General features: G+C 41.5%; 2 protein-coding genes across 14 annotated transcripts in view; both read right to left on the minus strand.

The window, feature by feature from the left end:
• Positions 1–366: 366 nt before the first annotated feature.
• On the minus strand, positions 367–10017 carry MRPS10 (mitochondrial ribosomal protein S10). 3 transcript variants are annotated; one of them, XM_068557944.1, is made up of 7 exons: positions 9925–10017; positions 6850–6914; positions 6689–6758; positions 4603–4739; positions 3520–3628; positions 2305–2394; positions 367–1836 (listed from the first exon to the last, which is right to left on the minus strand). In XM_068557944.1, exons 1-7 carry the CDS (start codon positions 9970–9972, stop codon positions 1756–1758), a joined length of 600 nt encoding a protein of 199 aa, XP_068414045.1. In that variant the 5' UTR covers positions 9973–10017; the 3' UTR covers positions 367–1755. The 3 variants fall into 3 exon arrangements, with proteins under 3 accessions (XP_068414045.1, XP_068414044.1, XP_068414043.1); XM_068557943.1 differs by having other exon boundaries at positions 6689–6761; XM_068557942.1 differs by lacking the exon at positions 9925–10017 and having other exon boundaries at positions 6689–6761; positions 6850–6992.
• A 4751-nt stretch (positions 10018–14768) lies between these two features.
• TRERF1 (transcriptional regulating factor 1) overlaps positions 14769–18245 on the minus strand; it is a 199987-nt gene continuing 196510 nt past the window's right edge. For all 11 annotated transcript variants that reach the window (XM_068558691.1, XM_068558689.1, XM_068558688.1 and 8 more), the window contains one exon: positions 14769–17665. In XM_068558691.1, coding sequence (XP_068414792.1) covers positions 17341–17665 — 325 coding nt within the window. In that variant the 3' untranslated portion in view covers positions 14769–17340. The remainder of the gene's footprint in view (positions 17666–18245) is intronic.

Here is an 18245-nt window from a genome sequence, read left to right on the forward strand (position 1 = left end):
TTTCAGAACATACATTTTACTCAGGAGACCCAATTAAAAACAAACAAAAAGACCCTTCTCAGTCTATCAGAATAAAGAAATTACCTAGTTTATATCAAGTGGGCTTCAAATATGCCAAGTACTTATGTCAAGGAAATACCATTAATTTTTGTTGTGTGTGTAGTTTATCTCTGTATTTATCTTAAAACAAGATTTTAATATATAATTTGAAGTGCTAAATAATCTGGTTTAGAGGCTACTTTAGTCTGAAAACAGCTGGAAGTGGATGTACACCTTTAAAAGAGAGCCACCGGAGGCAAGTATGCAGAAGTCATCCTATTATAATAAAGTGATTGATACTGTCTGTAAAAAAAGCACAAAAAAGGATTAGATGTGAGTCTACATTTATTTTTAAAGAATTATTTCTTTCAAAATGAAAATGAGTCACAATGGCTGCTTTGCTAGATACAGTTACTATTATACTGCTCTTGTTTTACTGACTAGTTCTTAATCCTGAGGCTTATACCTGGGATAAACATGCTTTAGGCATTTGTGAATGACACAGTTGACAACTGAGCTGCAAAAAGAATGAGGTCATGGGGCACAAGGCTGTAATTCTTTTCATGTTAATGACAGTAATGTAAGTCTGATACATTAGCAGTGTGCATTCAGAACACTCATACCTGATAGCACGTCGGGAAAAGAGAACAGGGACTCCAGTTTAAGGGTGGAAAACTGAGAAGTCATAACTACCCCAAAGATGTGAAGGAAACCACAAAAGACATGGGCCAGATTCTGCTGTAAAAAGGAAACGTATCACTCCCTTGGGGTTGATAACACCAACAGCCTCAGCCCACTGTCATCTTGCCTCTTTCAGAGCTTTAACTACTATTTAATTTTATGGAAAATTAGACATCCCCAAACAAAAAGAGTGCTATTCACCAAAAGAAAGAGGTCTTATCAGCATGGAACTTAATAAGGAAAAGTATTTACTTGTGCCTTGCACAATTTTTGAAAGCTGTTATTGCTATTCAATTTTTGGTATTTACTATAGTGCTGGGTGCAAAGTCAACAAAAGAATAGCTTATTGAATAAATGAATTACAGGATGAATGAAACGATACAGTAATTTCTTGAGAGCTCAAATTCCATTATAGTGACCCTTCCAGGCAGCCCTGAAAGGGTTCGGGCTACAGAAGAGTTCAGCGCATGCCACAAATGTGCTTGATCTGCTATAAAGTATATCAATTTTCAAGAATGTAATGCTTACATGAAGTAAAACCTGGAGGTCACCACCCCCAAACTAGCATATGCCAGCCTGCACTAAGGTAAATATCAAAAACTTTAACTGCTCAGTGTTAAATTAACCAAAGTTTCCTTCTAGGTCCCTCAAAAGAAAGAAATGTGTGTGAGGAATATTTGAAACACTCACTTTTAGATGAATGAAATGATACAAATCACAATCAGTACAAACTAATAATTGAACAACAGTGGAATAACAAAATATGAATTTGACTGTTTTGGTACAGAATGGTCCAAATGGTTTGCTCACATTTGTTAAAATCCGAACTGAAACAATGACATGTATAAAAGAATAGATAAAGTGGTTCCTGCACAATAGTCTGGTGTATCGTAAACTTCCAATCCCTGCTTTCTACTGATCAAGCCATGCGGCCTCAGGAGAGCAGTCAGGGTGACTTGAAACTGTCCTCCCTGGAGACTCCCTCCACTTGACATGCTCACTTCACATCCCAGCACAAGTGGTCACGCTGAGACTTTATGACTTGCTTTCTTCTTCCTCTGGTATTGTTTCCCAGATTGGCTTCTTGATGTGTTCTGGTAACTGTTCTAATTTTGTCTAAAGAGAGAAAAACAAAATTATAATATAATGTGGACTTAACTTTTCAGCCACAAATTGAATTTATTCATTCTGTTCCCTCAGGTCCTCTTGACTTTTTTCTTTTACCCTCTCATCTTGTTGTAGGGCTTTGAAACAGAGAAAAGAAAACTCGATGGTAGATTAACACTCTCACATACATAATCTATTTGCTCCTCAGTGATCTCCAGGGACCACCAATCAACGTGGAACCCGTGTCTAGACAACTGCTAAGAGGGAGGGAGGCGTCAGAGGTGGCTCGAGGAGGACATGGGCTGTGGGGGCAGCATTCTGTTGAGCTGCGCCCTGCACAGTGGGTGTAGACCCCAACCACTGTGGCAACTCTGCCTCCAGGTCCTCCCCTCCACCCAGTGGGCTGGAATCAGGCGGCAATGTATCAATACAACAATACACATCTCCCTCCAACAGAGGCAGAAATTCAAGTCATACCTTTGTAACATCCATGGCAACTCCTTCAGGTAAGTTTCGCTGAATATATTCCAAGTAGACATCCGCTGTACTCCCAGTGAGATGTTCTAACTAAAATTTCAAACATGAAATTGATTCATGCTATGCTGGTTAAAGCAGAAATTTTGAGGGTTTTTTTTTTTTTTTTCTGGTAAAAGCAGTAGAGTCTTTTCTTCATCTGTGAAATCTTACAGAATCCCAATTTAAAAGGAAAAAAGTGCAGATCCTCTGGTTGAACTGAACGAGGGGAGCAGAGCCGCAATGTCCCCTTTCCTCCCAAATGCCTTAAAGCCAGGGCTCCATGGAACCCAGCTGGCAAGCATGGTATCAAAACAGTGTAAAAGTTTCACAAAACAACTCAAAACAAAAGGAAACAAAAGACTAAATTATAAAATACAGTTAGTATAAGATTTTGCGTGTTCCATGGCAAGGTGGATAAAATTTTGGATTTTTCTTTTTCATTTAAGGGTAGGACTATGTCTTAATATTTGTACTCTCAATGCCTAGTACAGAGCTTCTCATATAAAACATGCACAAGCACTTGTTTTAGTAACATTTACCAATCATTTACTATGAGATGAAATATTCTAAGTGCTTTAGATAAACATCTCATTTAATCCTCACACTAACTGTATGAAATTGGTACTGTTATTATTTCCAACTTAAAGATGAAGGACTTGAGGCACAGGTCACACAGCTAGTAAATGCCAGTACTTGGACCTGGCTGTCCAACTCCAAAGCCCATGCTTTCCCTTAACCACAAGACTGTGCTGACCTGGGTGGCTGCACAAATGAATGATAATCGACGAATGAAAAACCTTAATGCTGCCCATCATGGACATGGAGAATTCAGTGAGCCCGTGAGAAGAATTATTAGAGCTGTGTGAAAACGTAGCTAGAATTTTTGAAATATAAGCAAAATTATTCCAATGCTAGCTTACTGTATAAAAATTAGTCAACATAATGTGCACTACTGAGTTAAAGTATGAACTACTCTGAAGGATGGCTTTACTTGACTTTGATTTTCCTATCGTGCTGCTTCTATAAACACAAAAAGACACTTACCTTCTCTACCACTATCTGGCATGGGCTGACTGAAAGGAAGTCTACTGGGCAACGTTAAAGGAAAGTTATGATGTGCTAGTGTGAAATTTGGGGCATTTCAAAAAAATGCCTGAATGTCTGAAATAAACTCACCTCTAAACATCTGTAAAGTGTTCTCATTTCATACTGAACCCTGTGCTTCTTGAAAATATGCACTGATTTGAGAAGAGTAAATCGCTCTATTTTCCTTGGAGGTTCATGTCTGGAAAATTAATGGGCGAAGCAACATACTTAAGCTAAGTGATGTTAAAACCTGAGTCACTGATATCAAAGCATGATTCCACGATTTTGCAGGTCAGGCTCACGCCCAATTATAGGCGTTAACTACCATTTTACAGACTTCCATTTGTCAAGACTGTCATCTCTAACAACTGCTGTCATGAAGCTCCGGCTAACATAAACCTGCAGACAGCAACAGGAACATTTGCCATCAACCCAAACACAAGCCTTGGCATGCAAGTGCACACACACATGCCTCCAGCTTTCACACCCTTGAGGTCTCGCACTGACCAAACATATGAACTGTGAGGAGCAGCACCGTGTGCTGGACATGGTTGTACTGTCTGCCGTGTATTACAGATACAGTGAAAAGCACAAAACCATGGTCTGTTACGGGAAATGTGTGAGCTCCTTCAGTTTTGCTAGAAAGCAAGACTGGCAAAGCTCCATATGGGCCTCGCTGAACATCAGAAAGAGCAGGTGACAAAACACAGGAGGTGGTTATACTTGACCTTGCAGTGACTTCAAGGCCATACGAAGCTCGCCTTGCTCATGCATGAAAGTACTGGGTGAATGGTGTTTCTTAAGGCAGTTTTGAAACAATGAATATAATAGCAAAGATACCAAATCCAAGAGGCCTGAAAGAATTGCTTGTTCACCTAATCCACCTCCCTGCCCCATGGAGATCCCAGACACGAGGGCTTCTTGGGCCTCCTAAGTCTATGCAATTTCTAGAGAAAGGATTCCTTCATTTTCCTTGTTCACTCATTCTAGTATTTAAAAATTCCAGTAGACAGGAAAGGATGATCCTGCTTAGAATAATATAACAAACCTAATCTCTCCCCATCATGAGTTTCTATCCCATTTTAAGAGCTCAGACCTAGCTGGGACTGGCAGCATTTTTGACTGATTGTGTTATAGCAGCTAACAGGTCAGATTAAGAAAGATCATACTTACACTTTAACAGAGATACCAAGTTCTTTAGCAGCAAGCACCGCAAAATATTCATAACTGTCCAATACAGCCTTATCATGGCCTTTTACTAAAACTGATAGGCGCTTATATAACGTGTCTGGTTCATCAGAAACGGTTATCTGCAATTTTAAAATCAAAAAGAAAAGCTTCAGTCATGGTTCCTCTAATATTTACAATTGGAAAATTTAACGTATTACCCTCACCTGAACAACTTCAGAGTTTACTAATAAGTGGGGAGAAAAATGCTGAGTAACATCTTAACACAGCTTAAATATCTAGATACAACCACATTCAGACTCCACAATGACCCTTAAGAATCAGTTAAAATACAGTTTGAATCAAAAGGATTTTCAAGCAACCTACAACATCACCAATGGAAACTTCGAGCTTAATAGTTATTAAACCCCAAATATACAACAGAAAAGGATTTGGGGTTCTGTTAATAAAAGTAGCCTGGTCAGAAGACCTGGATTGAGAATTAAACTCTGCCACTTAAAGCTGAATAACAACGGGCAGGTAATATAATCTCACTGAACTTAAGTTTTCTCACATATAAATAGGACAATACTTGTGCTACAGCTCATGGCATTTCTGTCGGGAACAAATAAGAGAGCACGGATTTAAGTGATTATAAGTTATAAAACATTGTTAAACAAAGGCGAGCTATTTCTATTCATATTCTTTTTGTTAGGTTTGTCCATGTTTATTTTGCCCGCTCTAATAGAAAAATTACTCATTTCTAACTAAAATGTCATGACACTGACTGTACAAATAACTTCTACCTCTTCCACCCTAATACTTAAAGATCTTAGAAATGATGGGTTTGACATTTCTGACTTTCTTCCAAGAGGTGAATTACCTTCACTTCAGTCATCCATCAAACCAGTAATTTGTATTACTTATCCAATGTTTCAGGGTTAAATTACTTTGCCCTTGAAAGGAGATCTACTTACTAACCAGGAAGCTAGATATTCACTCTCAATTACCCCAAATAGGGTTGTTGGAAGAAGAGAATATACTGATATCCTATCTCTTAAGTTGAGGGACAAGAGAAGGGGAATATAGCCCTAAAATGTATAATGACTTGTCTCTACAGGGTTTTAAAGATAATTCTGAATCTGTTACAAATATTAAAAATCAAAAGATTTTGCACAAATATTTGAATTTCATTTAGTTTGGAAAATTCAGACAATCTGACATCACTAGGTCTAATTTCCCACATGGCAACAACTGGCTACAGTAAGTAGCAGCTGTCTTGCTTATAAAGGGTACAGCCTGCCACTGTGCCCACCCTGTTACCGTTCCTTACAGGCCTGGCCTACGCAGGCATCTGACCTGGAGACCCAGGGTTTATATATGCTATGAAGTGAAAACACTGAACCAGCAGGCCATTAGGTATAACACAATTCCATTTTGGTGCTCATGGTGTGCACAGATGATTATATACAGACAAAGGTCTAGAAGGATACGTACCAAACTGTTAAAGGGGATTATTTTTGGGGGGTGGGGCTGGAAGCATTTGGAATTTAAAAAACTACAAATTATAGTTTGTAGTTTTAGGATTTAAAAAAACTACAAATAATACAAAAACTGGGTTGATGAAATCATGGCTTTCACTTAAAGGAAACAAGGTAACACAGCTGCTCCTGGATTTTCTCTACTTGTGATAATGCTCTCTCTCACAATAAAGCACTGTTCACTGTTCAATAAAGACTTGAAGCCTACAAAAAAAAAAAAAAAAAATTCCATAATATAATTCCAAGTATTCAGCATCATTAATTATGACAACTCCATACACTATGCTGAGCTAAAACCAAAAGACTACTCATTCCCACAGTTATTTGGGGTAAATACTTTATTCGATTAGCTCTTACCTTAATAGCCTGAACGTGACCATAAGCACTCAGGGACATCAGTGAATACTTTCCTCAGGTGCACTGTGCACCTGCCAGTATTCCAGAACAAATTTTTTTATTCATAAAGTGTTTGGGAAACAGCCCCAAGTGAAATAATGAGGAAAATTTACTGCTAATGTAGCTTCTTATGCCAAGAAATAGGGAGTGCATACCGTAGGCTTGGTCAAATCCTTGGGAACATCAACATGTAGGTTTGAAAACTGTACCCACTTCATATTGGTGCTGCTATGTGCGGAAACAAAGAGAAACCTAAGTAAAACAGCACAAGTGCCCATTTTCTTATTCAATTTAGCACATCCAATTATATACTTACAGAAGAAGGCCACCATTTTTGGCTGTACTGCTCCTGGAACTGCATACAGAAAAATTCCTCGAACCCTTAAAAAGAGGGGGATGTGTGTTAGAATTAAAATCAATTCCCAAACCATTCATAGTTTCCATTAAAAACCAAAAGGTGCAGGATGCTTCAAATAACAGGCTATCTCATTATTATAGATGAAGATATTGGGGTAACTAAATTGCCAAATTAGATTTCATTTAAAAAAAAGAGGACAGTGGTAGAGTTGATAATCAAAAAGGACTCTCAAAATACTAGAGACTGTATTTTTTATAGCTCAGGAGCAAGAACTTTTTTTTTTTTAAATTTATTTAATTTATTTATTTTTGGCTGCGTTGGGTCTTCGTTGCTGCGTGCGGGCTTTCTCTAGTTGCGGCGAGCGGGGGCTACTCTTTGTTGCGGTGCGCGGGCTTCTCATTGTGGTGGCTCCTCTTGTTGCGGAGCACGGGCTCTAGGCACGCGGGCTCAGTAGTTGTGGCTCGCGGGCTCTAGAGCGCAGGCTCAGTAGTTATGGCACATGGGCTTAGCTGCTGCGGGGCATGTGGGATCTTCCCAGACCAGGGCTGGAACTCGTGTCCCCTGCACTGGCAGGCAGATTCTTAACCACTGCACCACCAGGGAAGCCCAGGAACAAGAACTTTTTTAAAAAACAATTCTCACATTAACAGCTATGAATTAAATATGCAGACATCAAGGAAGAAAACATGTGACTTCATTTTCCCATTTTTTTTTTACAGATTAAATATATTTCAACATAATACTTCTTTTACTTAAATATTTTTGAGCATTAAAAAAAAGCGTCTTTATAATTTAATTTATGGAGCTGGAATAAGAATTCTAAAGTACCCTTCTTTGAAGCTTTCATACACCTTTTCCAGCATATTTATTTCTTGGCTTGGCTGAGACAACTAGCTTATAAACGTCTAATTTTATAAGTAAGTTGAAATACACATCGGAATTTACACCCATCTTATATACCACTACTGTGCCTCATACTGCAACAATACAGCGTTTCCAAATCCTTACTGTCAGCTCCCCCTGGTGGAACAAAATTTCTTGTTGTAGGAAACCTATGGTACTGTATGTAATACACATTTGCCACCTGTTTTTTTCTTAAGCTTTCCCAAGATTTAAAAGTGTAACCTGAGAAACTGGAAGCTCAACAGGATCCTGAAAAATACTTTAAAGATGAGAATAACAGTTTAGTACAAATGAAACTTAATTAGAACAGCAGAGGGTCACCTATGTTAAAAAAAAAAAAAAAACCTATTCTTAGCTAATTATCCTTCTTCCACTCTTCACCCAAGATGGAGGCAAATCAAAACTTTCAGTCTCTCTTGGATCAAGGGAGAAAAGCAAAAAGAAGAAAGGAAATCAAGCACAATACAAGGTAGTAAGAGGTACGTGCCATTTTCCACACATAATCACAGAGAAAATTCCCTCCCCACATTTATATCCCTAAGCCCACAATCCAGTTGTGTAGAAGGCCCACAGGTCTAAGGAATATGACACTTCCCAGGCATCTTTTCCCAGTATAAACCCCCTGCTTTTAAAAAGTTGGAGCCTAAAGTGCTGTTACACCCACAAACTAACCTTAAGAAGTTCTTAAGCTTTCCTTCCTTTTCTTTTCTTTCTTTTTTTTGAGGGGGGTGGAGCCTGTTCTGGGTAAGTGGGTCTTAAAATAGTTCAAAATTTCAACCTCTAACAGCGCCTGATTTAATAACGGTGGTTCTCAAAGTGTGGTCTAAGGACTTCTGAGGGGCTCCTGAGACACCTTCAGAAGGGGCCCGGGAGACTAAACTTACTTTCATAATAACAGTAAGATGTAATTTGCAACTTTCCCACTCTATTCTCTCACCAGTGTACAGTGAAGTTTTCCAGAGGCTGCAGGACGTGTGATATAGCAACAGATTGCAGAAGCAGCTATGAGAGCCAAGCTGTCTTCTATTAAGCCAGACATTAAAGAGATTTGCAAAAACATAAAACATTGCTACACTTCTCTCTCAATTTGTTTGGGAAAATATAGTTGTTTTCCATAAAAACGTTAATTATGTTAACATGTAATGAGTTTATTTTTAAATGAACAAGCATTTTTAAGATTCTCGGTTGTATTTTCTAATAAGCTAAAAATCGATAGCTAAAACCCACAAAACCCAAAGCTCTTCGGAGTCCTCAACCATTTTTAGAGTGTAAAGAAAGGGGTGCTGAGGCCAAATAACTTAAGAACCGCCGCTTAAAGTTTTGCTTTTTCTCCAAAGAACCGAGCAGAGGATATCTAACCCACTCCTCTGACTTCAGCGATTCTCATCTAAATCTCAGAAACCCGGGTATCCAGAAGGTATCTCAATCTGGTTCCGTGGGAAGCGTCTAAGATCTCGTGCCACCTAATTTTCGCGAGGTGAACCTTCTTGACTTCTCTGAGCCTCAGTTTATTTCGCAAACGTGAAAGGCGGGGTCTGGAACGTGCGCTGTTCAATATCCTTTCCAGGCCTGACAGTCTACGATTTTTCTAGTTCCTGTCTTTGCCCTGACTCATTAACTTATGTTTTATCCTACGAGATAATTCGAGATAAAATCAGCCCTTTTCTCGCCACCTTCCTGCAAACAACGGGCCGTGCGTAATAAATATCGCGGAAAGCTCCAGATGTTAAGAATAACAGGGCTTCCCTGGTGGCGCAGTGGTTGAGAGTCGGCTTGCCAATGAAGGGGAGGCGGGTTCGAGCCCTGGTCTGGGAAGATCCCACATGACGCGGGAGCAACTGGGCCCGTGAGCCACAACTACTGAGCCTGCTCATCTGGAGCCTGTGCTCCGCAACAACAGAGGCCGCGATAGTGAGAGGCCCGCGCACCGTGATTAAGAGTGGCCCCCGCTTGCCGCAACTAGAGAAAGCCCTTGCACAGAAACGAAGACCCAACACAGCTAAAAATAAATAAATAAATAAATAATAAAAATAAAGGAATTCCTTTAGAAAAAAAAAAAGACAGGTGGCAGCCAGACGTAATGGTTACCGTCCTTGTTGGGCCGCCTAGTCCCCCCAGCGCACCCCGTACCTGCCAGAGACGCCGTCCCAGTGGCCCAAACGCCGCTCGCACCACCATCTTGCCGTTCCCGCTTCCCAGGATCGCTTCCGGGGTCACGGAGGAGTCCTCTGACCATAGAGTTCTGCAAAAGGAGAGAGTGTATCCTTTGTGTTCCGGCACCGGAACAACCATAGAGACGCGATTCCACGCTCTCTGAGGGTGGGACTGTGAATGTAGCCGGCCTCCTTCCGGTCGCAACCTGACCCCTACGCCTTCCTGTAATAGTTTCAGCTCGTATCTGGTTACCGAGTTCTGTCAGCGCTTTCCTTTTCAAATCGTGTTTGTCCTTTGCGGTTCCTGTTTTGTTGGAGGCAAACACAACAAACACATGCTTGGAAAAAATATAAGTAATATATTGACACTGGTTATCTCTGAGCAGTGGATGAATGGTTGATTTTTTTTCCTATTATAACGGAGCAAAGGTCTCGTGTGCCCGTGGCTCGCAGAAAGCCAAACTGACAGCGGGAGTTCGTAGCCGAGTAAGGATTTATTACAGGGCGCCAAGCAAGGGAGTAGGAGACAAGCCTCAGATCCACTCCAACTTAGTATTTGAGTTAGGGGGTTTTTGTTTGTTTTTTAAAGGAGAAGATCAAGGAGACTGGGATTAATCACCTTGTGACATTTCTGAATTGTAGTTTTGGGAGTCACAGTGTCTCTGTTTAAGATTCCCTGGCCAGGTGGTCCATGACTCGGGATCTGTTACCTCATCTTGCCCTGGAGAAACAACCTGAGTTTGTACTTAAATGGTGATAGCTATAACAACAGTAGCCTTGGCAGGCTGCCCAGTGTCCTTTTCAGAATCAGGCTCCCTCTGTCAATTGTGACATTCAGAGTTGGCTAGTCTCTCTTAGCCAGTGGAGTTTTCCTATAGCTCTCCAACTCTGTTGCTGCTTTTGAAGCATCAGTCTCTCCTCTGGGATGGCTCCTCAGCCTGCCTCTGCCCCCTTGAGCAGCCTTATCTGGGTGAGGGTTCTGCAGCTGCCAGTGATGGTGATCTTACAGCTTGCAAACAACTTTTCCCTATGTCACCTAATCTGATCCTCACAAGAAGACGTGCATCTTGTCCTAATTTAATAGGTGAGGAAACTGAGGCTTAGAGATGAAATGACTCATTCAAAGTCATATGGGTGAGTTAGTTACAGCTGAACCAATAACCATCTTCAAAATCCTAGTTCAGTGCCTCTTCCACCCCTGCAGCACCCCAGGTGCTGACTTTGTAATAAGGTCCAGTTCTACTAAGTAGAACTCTTAGTAGTCTCTTTTGGATGTGAGGCATAGAGATCCCCATTTCGCCATGCTCCTGCAAGAAAAGGAGTTTATTTTTTATTTTTAAAGACATGTATGGCCTGAACTGCTCCTGCAATTGGAAAAGTGGGCTCAAAGCAGCCTTAGGGACTGGATGCCCTCTCCACCCCTAAGGCCAAACATGGTCTCTTTATTGATGGGCTTTCTCTGCTTACAAATAGTTGGTGCTCCCTCAGAATTCTGCTTGCTGCCTTTGGCTCGCCAAGTTTCTCCATTCATACTCTCAAATGTGGGAATTGGATTTGGTCCCCTCATTTTCCGGGGCTAAATCATGTCATGTGTCATCAAATGGACTATGGGCCTAATAGCTTGGGGTCAGGTGCTGGCGCTGGTCCAATTAGCTGGGGGTAAGGTGGGAGTCATTGTGAGGGGCAAACTCGGGTTTTGCCAACAGTGGGGCTGTGGAAAGAGCCCTTTGGTATGGTGTGTGGGCATGGACAGTGTGGAGGTTTTTGTTAACGTGTAAAAGTTCTTAGTTTATTAGCGTGGACAGTGTTCTAAAGCTTGGCCAGTCCATTATGGGTCTTTTCCCTACGACCTAAGCCTTCAAACCTCTGAACTAGTGTAAATGAGCAGGAGATCAAGTTGATGCAAGTCCACCTTGCTTTATATCCAGGAAAACTAAAAGTGTGTGCATCAAACATTTCTAAGTTATATCATACTTTGATTGCACCGGTTGTTCTGTTTTAAAAGACAGATCTTCTCACTTGATTGTGATGGTTTCATGGTTATACACTTATCTCCAAACTCATCAAGTTGTATACAATAAATATGTATAGCTTTTTATGTGTCAACCATACCTTAATAAAGTGGTTGGGGGGGAAAAAAAAAAAGAAATAGCAAGACTGCCAAAAATAAAATTACATAAGCAGAGGAAGTAAGGAAGTAATGACCCCAAACAGCCCAAAGAGAGATCCGTGTTGTATGTTAAGGATATGTGTGCTGGAATGCAAATCAAGCATGTATGGCTGCTTGGAAGCATGTATGGCTGCTTGGCCTTTAAGACTCAAACAGAAACATTAAACACTTCCCTTGGGGGGCTTGTGGGAGGAGGACAGCTCTTTTCAAAAGATTCTCTCTCATATAAAGAAATAATCAGCCCTTTGGCTCTTTTATACAGGGATATCTGAGACCCAAAGATCACTATGGTTCACTTAGGAATATATTATTCAATTTCTTAACATGCCTTCCTAATTATGTTTTGTTTATACCAACATTAAAACTCAGCCTCAGTCCACAGCTGGCTGGCTGTGGCTGAGGAAGGTAGACTGGTAGTCTATGGAATGCAGAATTGAATTTAGGTAAAGTCAAAAGAGGTTTTATTTACACACACACACACACACACACACACACACGGATAAGCATACCTGGAAGATTAGAGAGATAATTAACAAATAGTTGCTGAGCACCTGTTATAAATTGCTGTGAATATGTGGGTGATGGTGAGATGGTTCAGTAATAATAATAAAGCATGACCTTTGCTCTTCCCAGTGATGGAACTGGATCTGTTCCCAGGTCCCTATATGTTTTTTCTAAGTATTAAATTCCTTGGCAGGCAGGCAGGAATGATGTCACAGTCATCTTTAGCTACTCAACTGCCCCGTGTATAATACAGCATGGAATAGTGCCTGGTACGTGAGTAATGAATGAGACTAAAACAGTAGGAAAAAGTCTTCAGATTGGACACCTGAGCCCCTGGAAGCAGAATTTAAATTTCCAACACTGGCTAAATGCAGTGTTTGTAAAGGAAGAGCTATTTTCTTTGGCACATGACTAACATTGCCCAAATTAAAAGTATAAAACCCCAAAATAACGTAGAAGATCAAGGTCTTGAACAGGTATGCCCTACTTAAATTCTGTATGAAATCTAGAATTTCAGATTTCTCCTGAACTTTGCTGTTGACCATTAAAAAGTAAACACACTTTGTAGAATTTGGAAATCCAGATTAGCAATGCCTATAAACCAGGGTGGACTGGATTTTGTTGGTGGTTCCCTGTGAGATAACCCATGTGTAATACTGAGCTCCCCCATACTGCATTGTGAGTAGTACGGGTTAGAGGCCATCAACCCTTCAAGTGGCTCATCCACAGCTTGAGAAGCAGAAATATTCATCTTGGCCTCCAGGGTAGGGGTGGGGGCATTTATATGAGCATTAAATCTGATCAACATGGGCTTCCCTGGTGGCGCAGTGGTTAAGAATCTGCCTGCCAATTCAGGGGACACGGGTTCGAGCCCTGGACTGCGAAGATCCCACATGCCACGGAGCAACTAAGCCTGTGTGCCACAACTACTGAGCCTGCGCTCTAGAGCCCATGTGCCACAACTACTGAAGCCCGCGTGCCACAACTACTGAAGCCCACACACCTAGTGCCTGTGCTCTGCAACAAGAGAAGCCGCCGCAATGAGAAGCCCGTGCAACGCAACGAAGAGTAGCCCCCTCCTCGCCGCAACTAGAGAAGGCCTGCGCGCAGCAATGAAGACCCAACGCAGCCAAAAATAAATAAATAAAATAAATAAATTTATATATATTAAAAAAAAATCTAATCAGCAGCCCTCTAAACCTGTCTCCAGAAACAAACTAACAGTAAATTAGCATTGAGAAGTCACTTCAGCAGCTAGAAAGAAGGAATGTTTAAGCCAAATGAAACTCAAAAAGATAACATTTTATTTTCAGAGCAGCTGATGCAATATTGAATCAGGTTTTCACAAATAAATATGACAGTGTCTACTTGGTTACATCTCTGTTTGATGAATGCCTATCTGTAAGAACTGTAATAAATTTCTGAGGAGGCTAATGACCGGAACCTTTTAAGTAAAATTCTCCTGGCTTGCTTTCTGAAAAAAAAGTATTGTGGCAATTAAAATAAAATGCTCATCGCTCAGGGGGAAAACCAACCTAGAATGCCCCAGTTGTTTTTGTTTTTAAGGAATGCACCTTTTGAGGACAAGTCTATAAAACATCTTTATTTATTTGTTACATATGATGTTTAAATATAACTTTGCTTTCAAGCTTCAAACTTTTTTTTTAAACCCCTGGGAAAATAAGACTTTTGGTTCGCCTTAACAAAAACTGACCTAGGAAGAAACACTTTTAGCAAAATGTATTATAAAATTCACTAGAAAATACTGTCCTCTTTTTGCCAAAATGTTACATAAAATCCTTATTAAAAATACACATGTTACAAAAGAAAAAAGTATGAATATGCTATACATAGTGCTTTTGATATGGACCAAGGGACCTGCATTCTGGGGAAAATACAGTGAAGCACATTAGATATTATGATGTCAACTTAAAATAGTGCAAACCAGAATAAATTACATCCTAAAATGGGAAGGCATGCAAGTCATTTCCTACGAATAGAACACAATGAAGCCAGAACAGGAAGCAATCACAACCACTATTTAAAAATGTTTTCCTTTTTATTACATTAATTTTTTTCAAAAATACTTTTCTTTACAATAGAACTCCTAGAAAATATTTACAACCTTCCTCTAATAAAATAGAACAGCAGTTAAATATATTTGAAAATAAGATGGGTTTTTCCATAAAATATATCTTTTAACTTTTTATATACAAGCTTTCTCAAAGAGGTCTAAATTCACTAATGCAAAACTATCTGATAGTAAACAGTAACTGTGTTGACGACAAACCATTGGGAAGAAAAGTTCTTTAGGGTGGGGGGGGGAGGAGCCAAAACACAACACATACATGCAGGCAGAATCATTTCAGGAAAAAAAATAAGTGCAGTATTTTACTATGAAGTCAATTCTTTAAGTTGATATTGTGAAGAAAAATACTAATTCAGGAAAGTGAACTGTCTCATCAAGGAGGAGTTCTTTGGTTATTTCAAGTCAAAAATGCAAATGCTATACTGCATGGAAAATCAAAATTAAATTGTGCATTATATTTTTGCCTTGGCAACTCAGTTTATTTTAATGTTTTAAACTGGAACAGCCGGGCAAGTCTCCAAACAGAACGAGTACATTTGCTTTATAAACATTTTTCCGGGTGTTTGCTCCTTTGCTAGATAAGCTTTCATAGACCTAATAGCAGAACCATTCCAGAATCCCTCTCAGACACCCACAAGTGGAGGGAAGTAGTCACTGGGACAGATGGGATCAGCCGATACTACAGTTGGAATGGTTCTGGAATAGTTCTGCCACAAGGCTGATGCCCTCCCCAGGCAGTTCTGAACTCAGAACATTGAATAATTTGTCAGAAATGGCAGCAAATGAAACACTTTTTTTTTTCCCCTAAAAAAGGATAAAGGAGATCTTCAAGACCTCTCTTTCTGAAAACCGAATGGTGGCAATGAAAAGAACCTTTGTATTGATCTTCCGTCCATGGCTTTCCTGAGATTCAGAGGACACTGCCTGCGTGGGGCTGCTGTGGGTCTTCAGTGTGTGCTAGAAGCTTTTGCTGAGACAACTTAAAGATGCTCCAGTCCTATCCTCGTGCTTCCGCTGACATCCTCTTGTACCATCAAGCTATTACTGTGCCAGCAAAGTGCCCTGGCAGGATTGCCACACCTGCAGGAGCTGGGGCATCAGAAGCGTCAGCTCTGTGCTGGGGCCGCATCCCAGCCTGAAGGCGCACGCACTCATTTGCCCTGACGGAGGCCATGGAGGAGTCTGACTCAGCTCAAAAGCCTGAGCTCGATGCCATTTTTGAAGGATTACAGGTTTATTACCTTCAAGTACAAACAGCAACCCTGCCGGCAGGGACAGGAGGAGACAGAGCAGGGGTATGTAGCTTGGAGAGTTCTAGAAGGGCTTTGGTAAATGACTTTAATGAATACATTCATTGTTTGAATGCAAACACTGTAGCTGAAGTGGTATCTGAAACCATTTTTGTTGGCCTTTAATGCTATTTCCCTTGTATTTGCCATCAGATTTGTTAGACAACCCTTTTCCTCAGAGTTAGCGTCAAGGTAAACTTCGGTCCAGCACAGGCGAATGGCAGCAGAATCCTAGTGAATGAGGTTTCACAGTACTTCCAAGTGGCACAGAGTAATTTCAGAACTCCACTGACCTTTAACAGTGTGGCAAAAAAGAATCAGCTCTTCTGATCTAGTTTTTGGGCCTCTTGGCATTCCAGGGACTTTAATCTGTGCTCCTCCACCAACCTCCCTGAAAACAGCCCTGGCAACTTAATAGTTGGGGTTATTTTCCTCCAGACGGATTTCCAGTCGGTTCAGGCCAACTGGAAAAGAAGCATGTGAAATTTAGAAGATCTGAGTTCTTGGAAATCCAAGGGATCCTGCTAACCCACGAATTGGAGTCAACTGGTCTTCAGGGAACTGGGAAGAGGACGCACTTGCTCCATGAATCACCTTCTTAGTAAATCACGGCCAGGGAGGGAAAGCCTGAAATGACACAGCACTCAGTTTTCAGAAACAGGCTGAGTGACAGGCAGGGCAGGGAGAAAAATGACTTTCACGTTTGGTCAACTCTTCAAATGACGTGTGTGCTAGAAGAAAGCTGTGGAACACAGGGCTGCCTTTGCTCACTGGAAAGCTACTTCCTAGCATGGTCTCCCGGCAAAGACGCCAAGTTCACTGCGAACTGCGGAATGAGGTCAGCACAAAAATGACTTTTGGTGGGAAAGGATGGCCCAAGACCCCAGCACAAAGAAAGTAGCCTGCTTTACACACACACACACACACGCACACACACACACGCACACACACACACACACACACACACACAGACTCTCTCACTCACTCGCTCATGCAAGCTTTGGGATAAAAGGCAGCCAGGATGGTTGGCATCTGAAAGCAAAAGAACATGAATGTCAGGTTCATTCCCAACCAGGAATGAGTTCATTCCTGGGAATGTAGCCCAGATGAAACACATCTTAAAGTAGGATTGTGCCAATTATTTATTCCCCCCCAACCTCCCACAAAATTATTTTTAAATAAAAGGAAAAAACCCCGATTTTTTTTCTAAACCTGAAAAAAACGACGACTTTTTAAACAGGTAGTTTAAAATGGTTACAAAACAAGCAGGCAGTCCAGCTTTCCTGATGAATGAGGATGGAGACCGTGGGTTTTCGCTGTCTCCAAGCGACACACAGGGCTTTAGAGTTCCGTGTCACCCTGAAGCAAAACTGAATCTTGATCATCCAAGAGGAGACCGGTGTCCACGACCTCGGCCTCTTCCATGACGCCTCCTAACTGCTGGACGACGTCGTCGTCGAGGATGTCCACGTCCTTGATGGGTTTGATCAGACTCAGCTGGTCCAGGGGCAGCAGCCCCGGCGGCCCCACCGGCCCCGTAGTCCTCTCAATCGTGGCTGCCATTTCAGCTGCAAAAGCCGCCTTCTGGGCTTTCTGCCTCTGCTGTTCCTCCTGCTGCCTGTGAGTTTTCATGTGTGCATTTCGGCTTTTGATCTTGAAGAAGACTCTATAAAAATGAAGAAGAAGAAGCATGTGAAATTTAGAAGATCTGAGTTCTTGGAAATCCAAGGGATCCTATAGGGAAGAGCAGGTGCATGGTCTGCTGTCTGGTTTGGGGTGGCTCTGACAGAGTTCCCATCTCCTTAGCTCCCAAGACCTCCTCCCCTGGTGACCTGTTACCTCTCTTCTCTCCAAGCGTTCCAAGGAAAGGGGATGCGGACAGGAACACGTTTACAGTGTGTTGGGCTTTCTCTCTGTGACAAGCTTCTCTCTGTGAAAGCTTTCCTGTCCATCTGTGGCCTGGGGCACGAGCATTTCTTTCCTCCTTATCTTCCCCGTTTCCTCTCCATCACTGACCAAGCCCTCTCGACCAACCTGAGAATCCCCGTATCATGCTGCCAAGCTCTGTCGGTTCCCACCGTAAAACAACCCATCCTCTGCCTCTGGCCTCCTGTCCCTGTCGTTCCCGTCAAAATTCTAGAGGGTCTGCCCGCACACACGTACAGCTCCTCTTTCCTCCACACTCTCCAATTGCACTGTCGTCCCCTCTACTTCAGTCCAAGTGCTTGAGATTGCTAGTGGCTGTG

This window comes from Eschrichtius robustus, chromosome 12 (genome assembly GCF_028021215.1).
Source record: "Eschrichtius robustus isolate mEscRob2 chromosome 12, mEscRob2.pri, whole genome shotgun sequence".
In the NCBI taxonomy this organism is placed as follows: Eukaryota; Metazoa; Chordata; class Mammalia; order Artiodactyla; family Eschrichtiidae; genus Eschrichtius; species Eschrichtius robustus.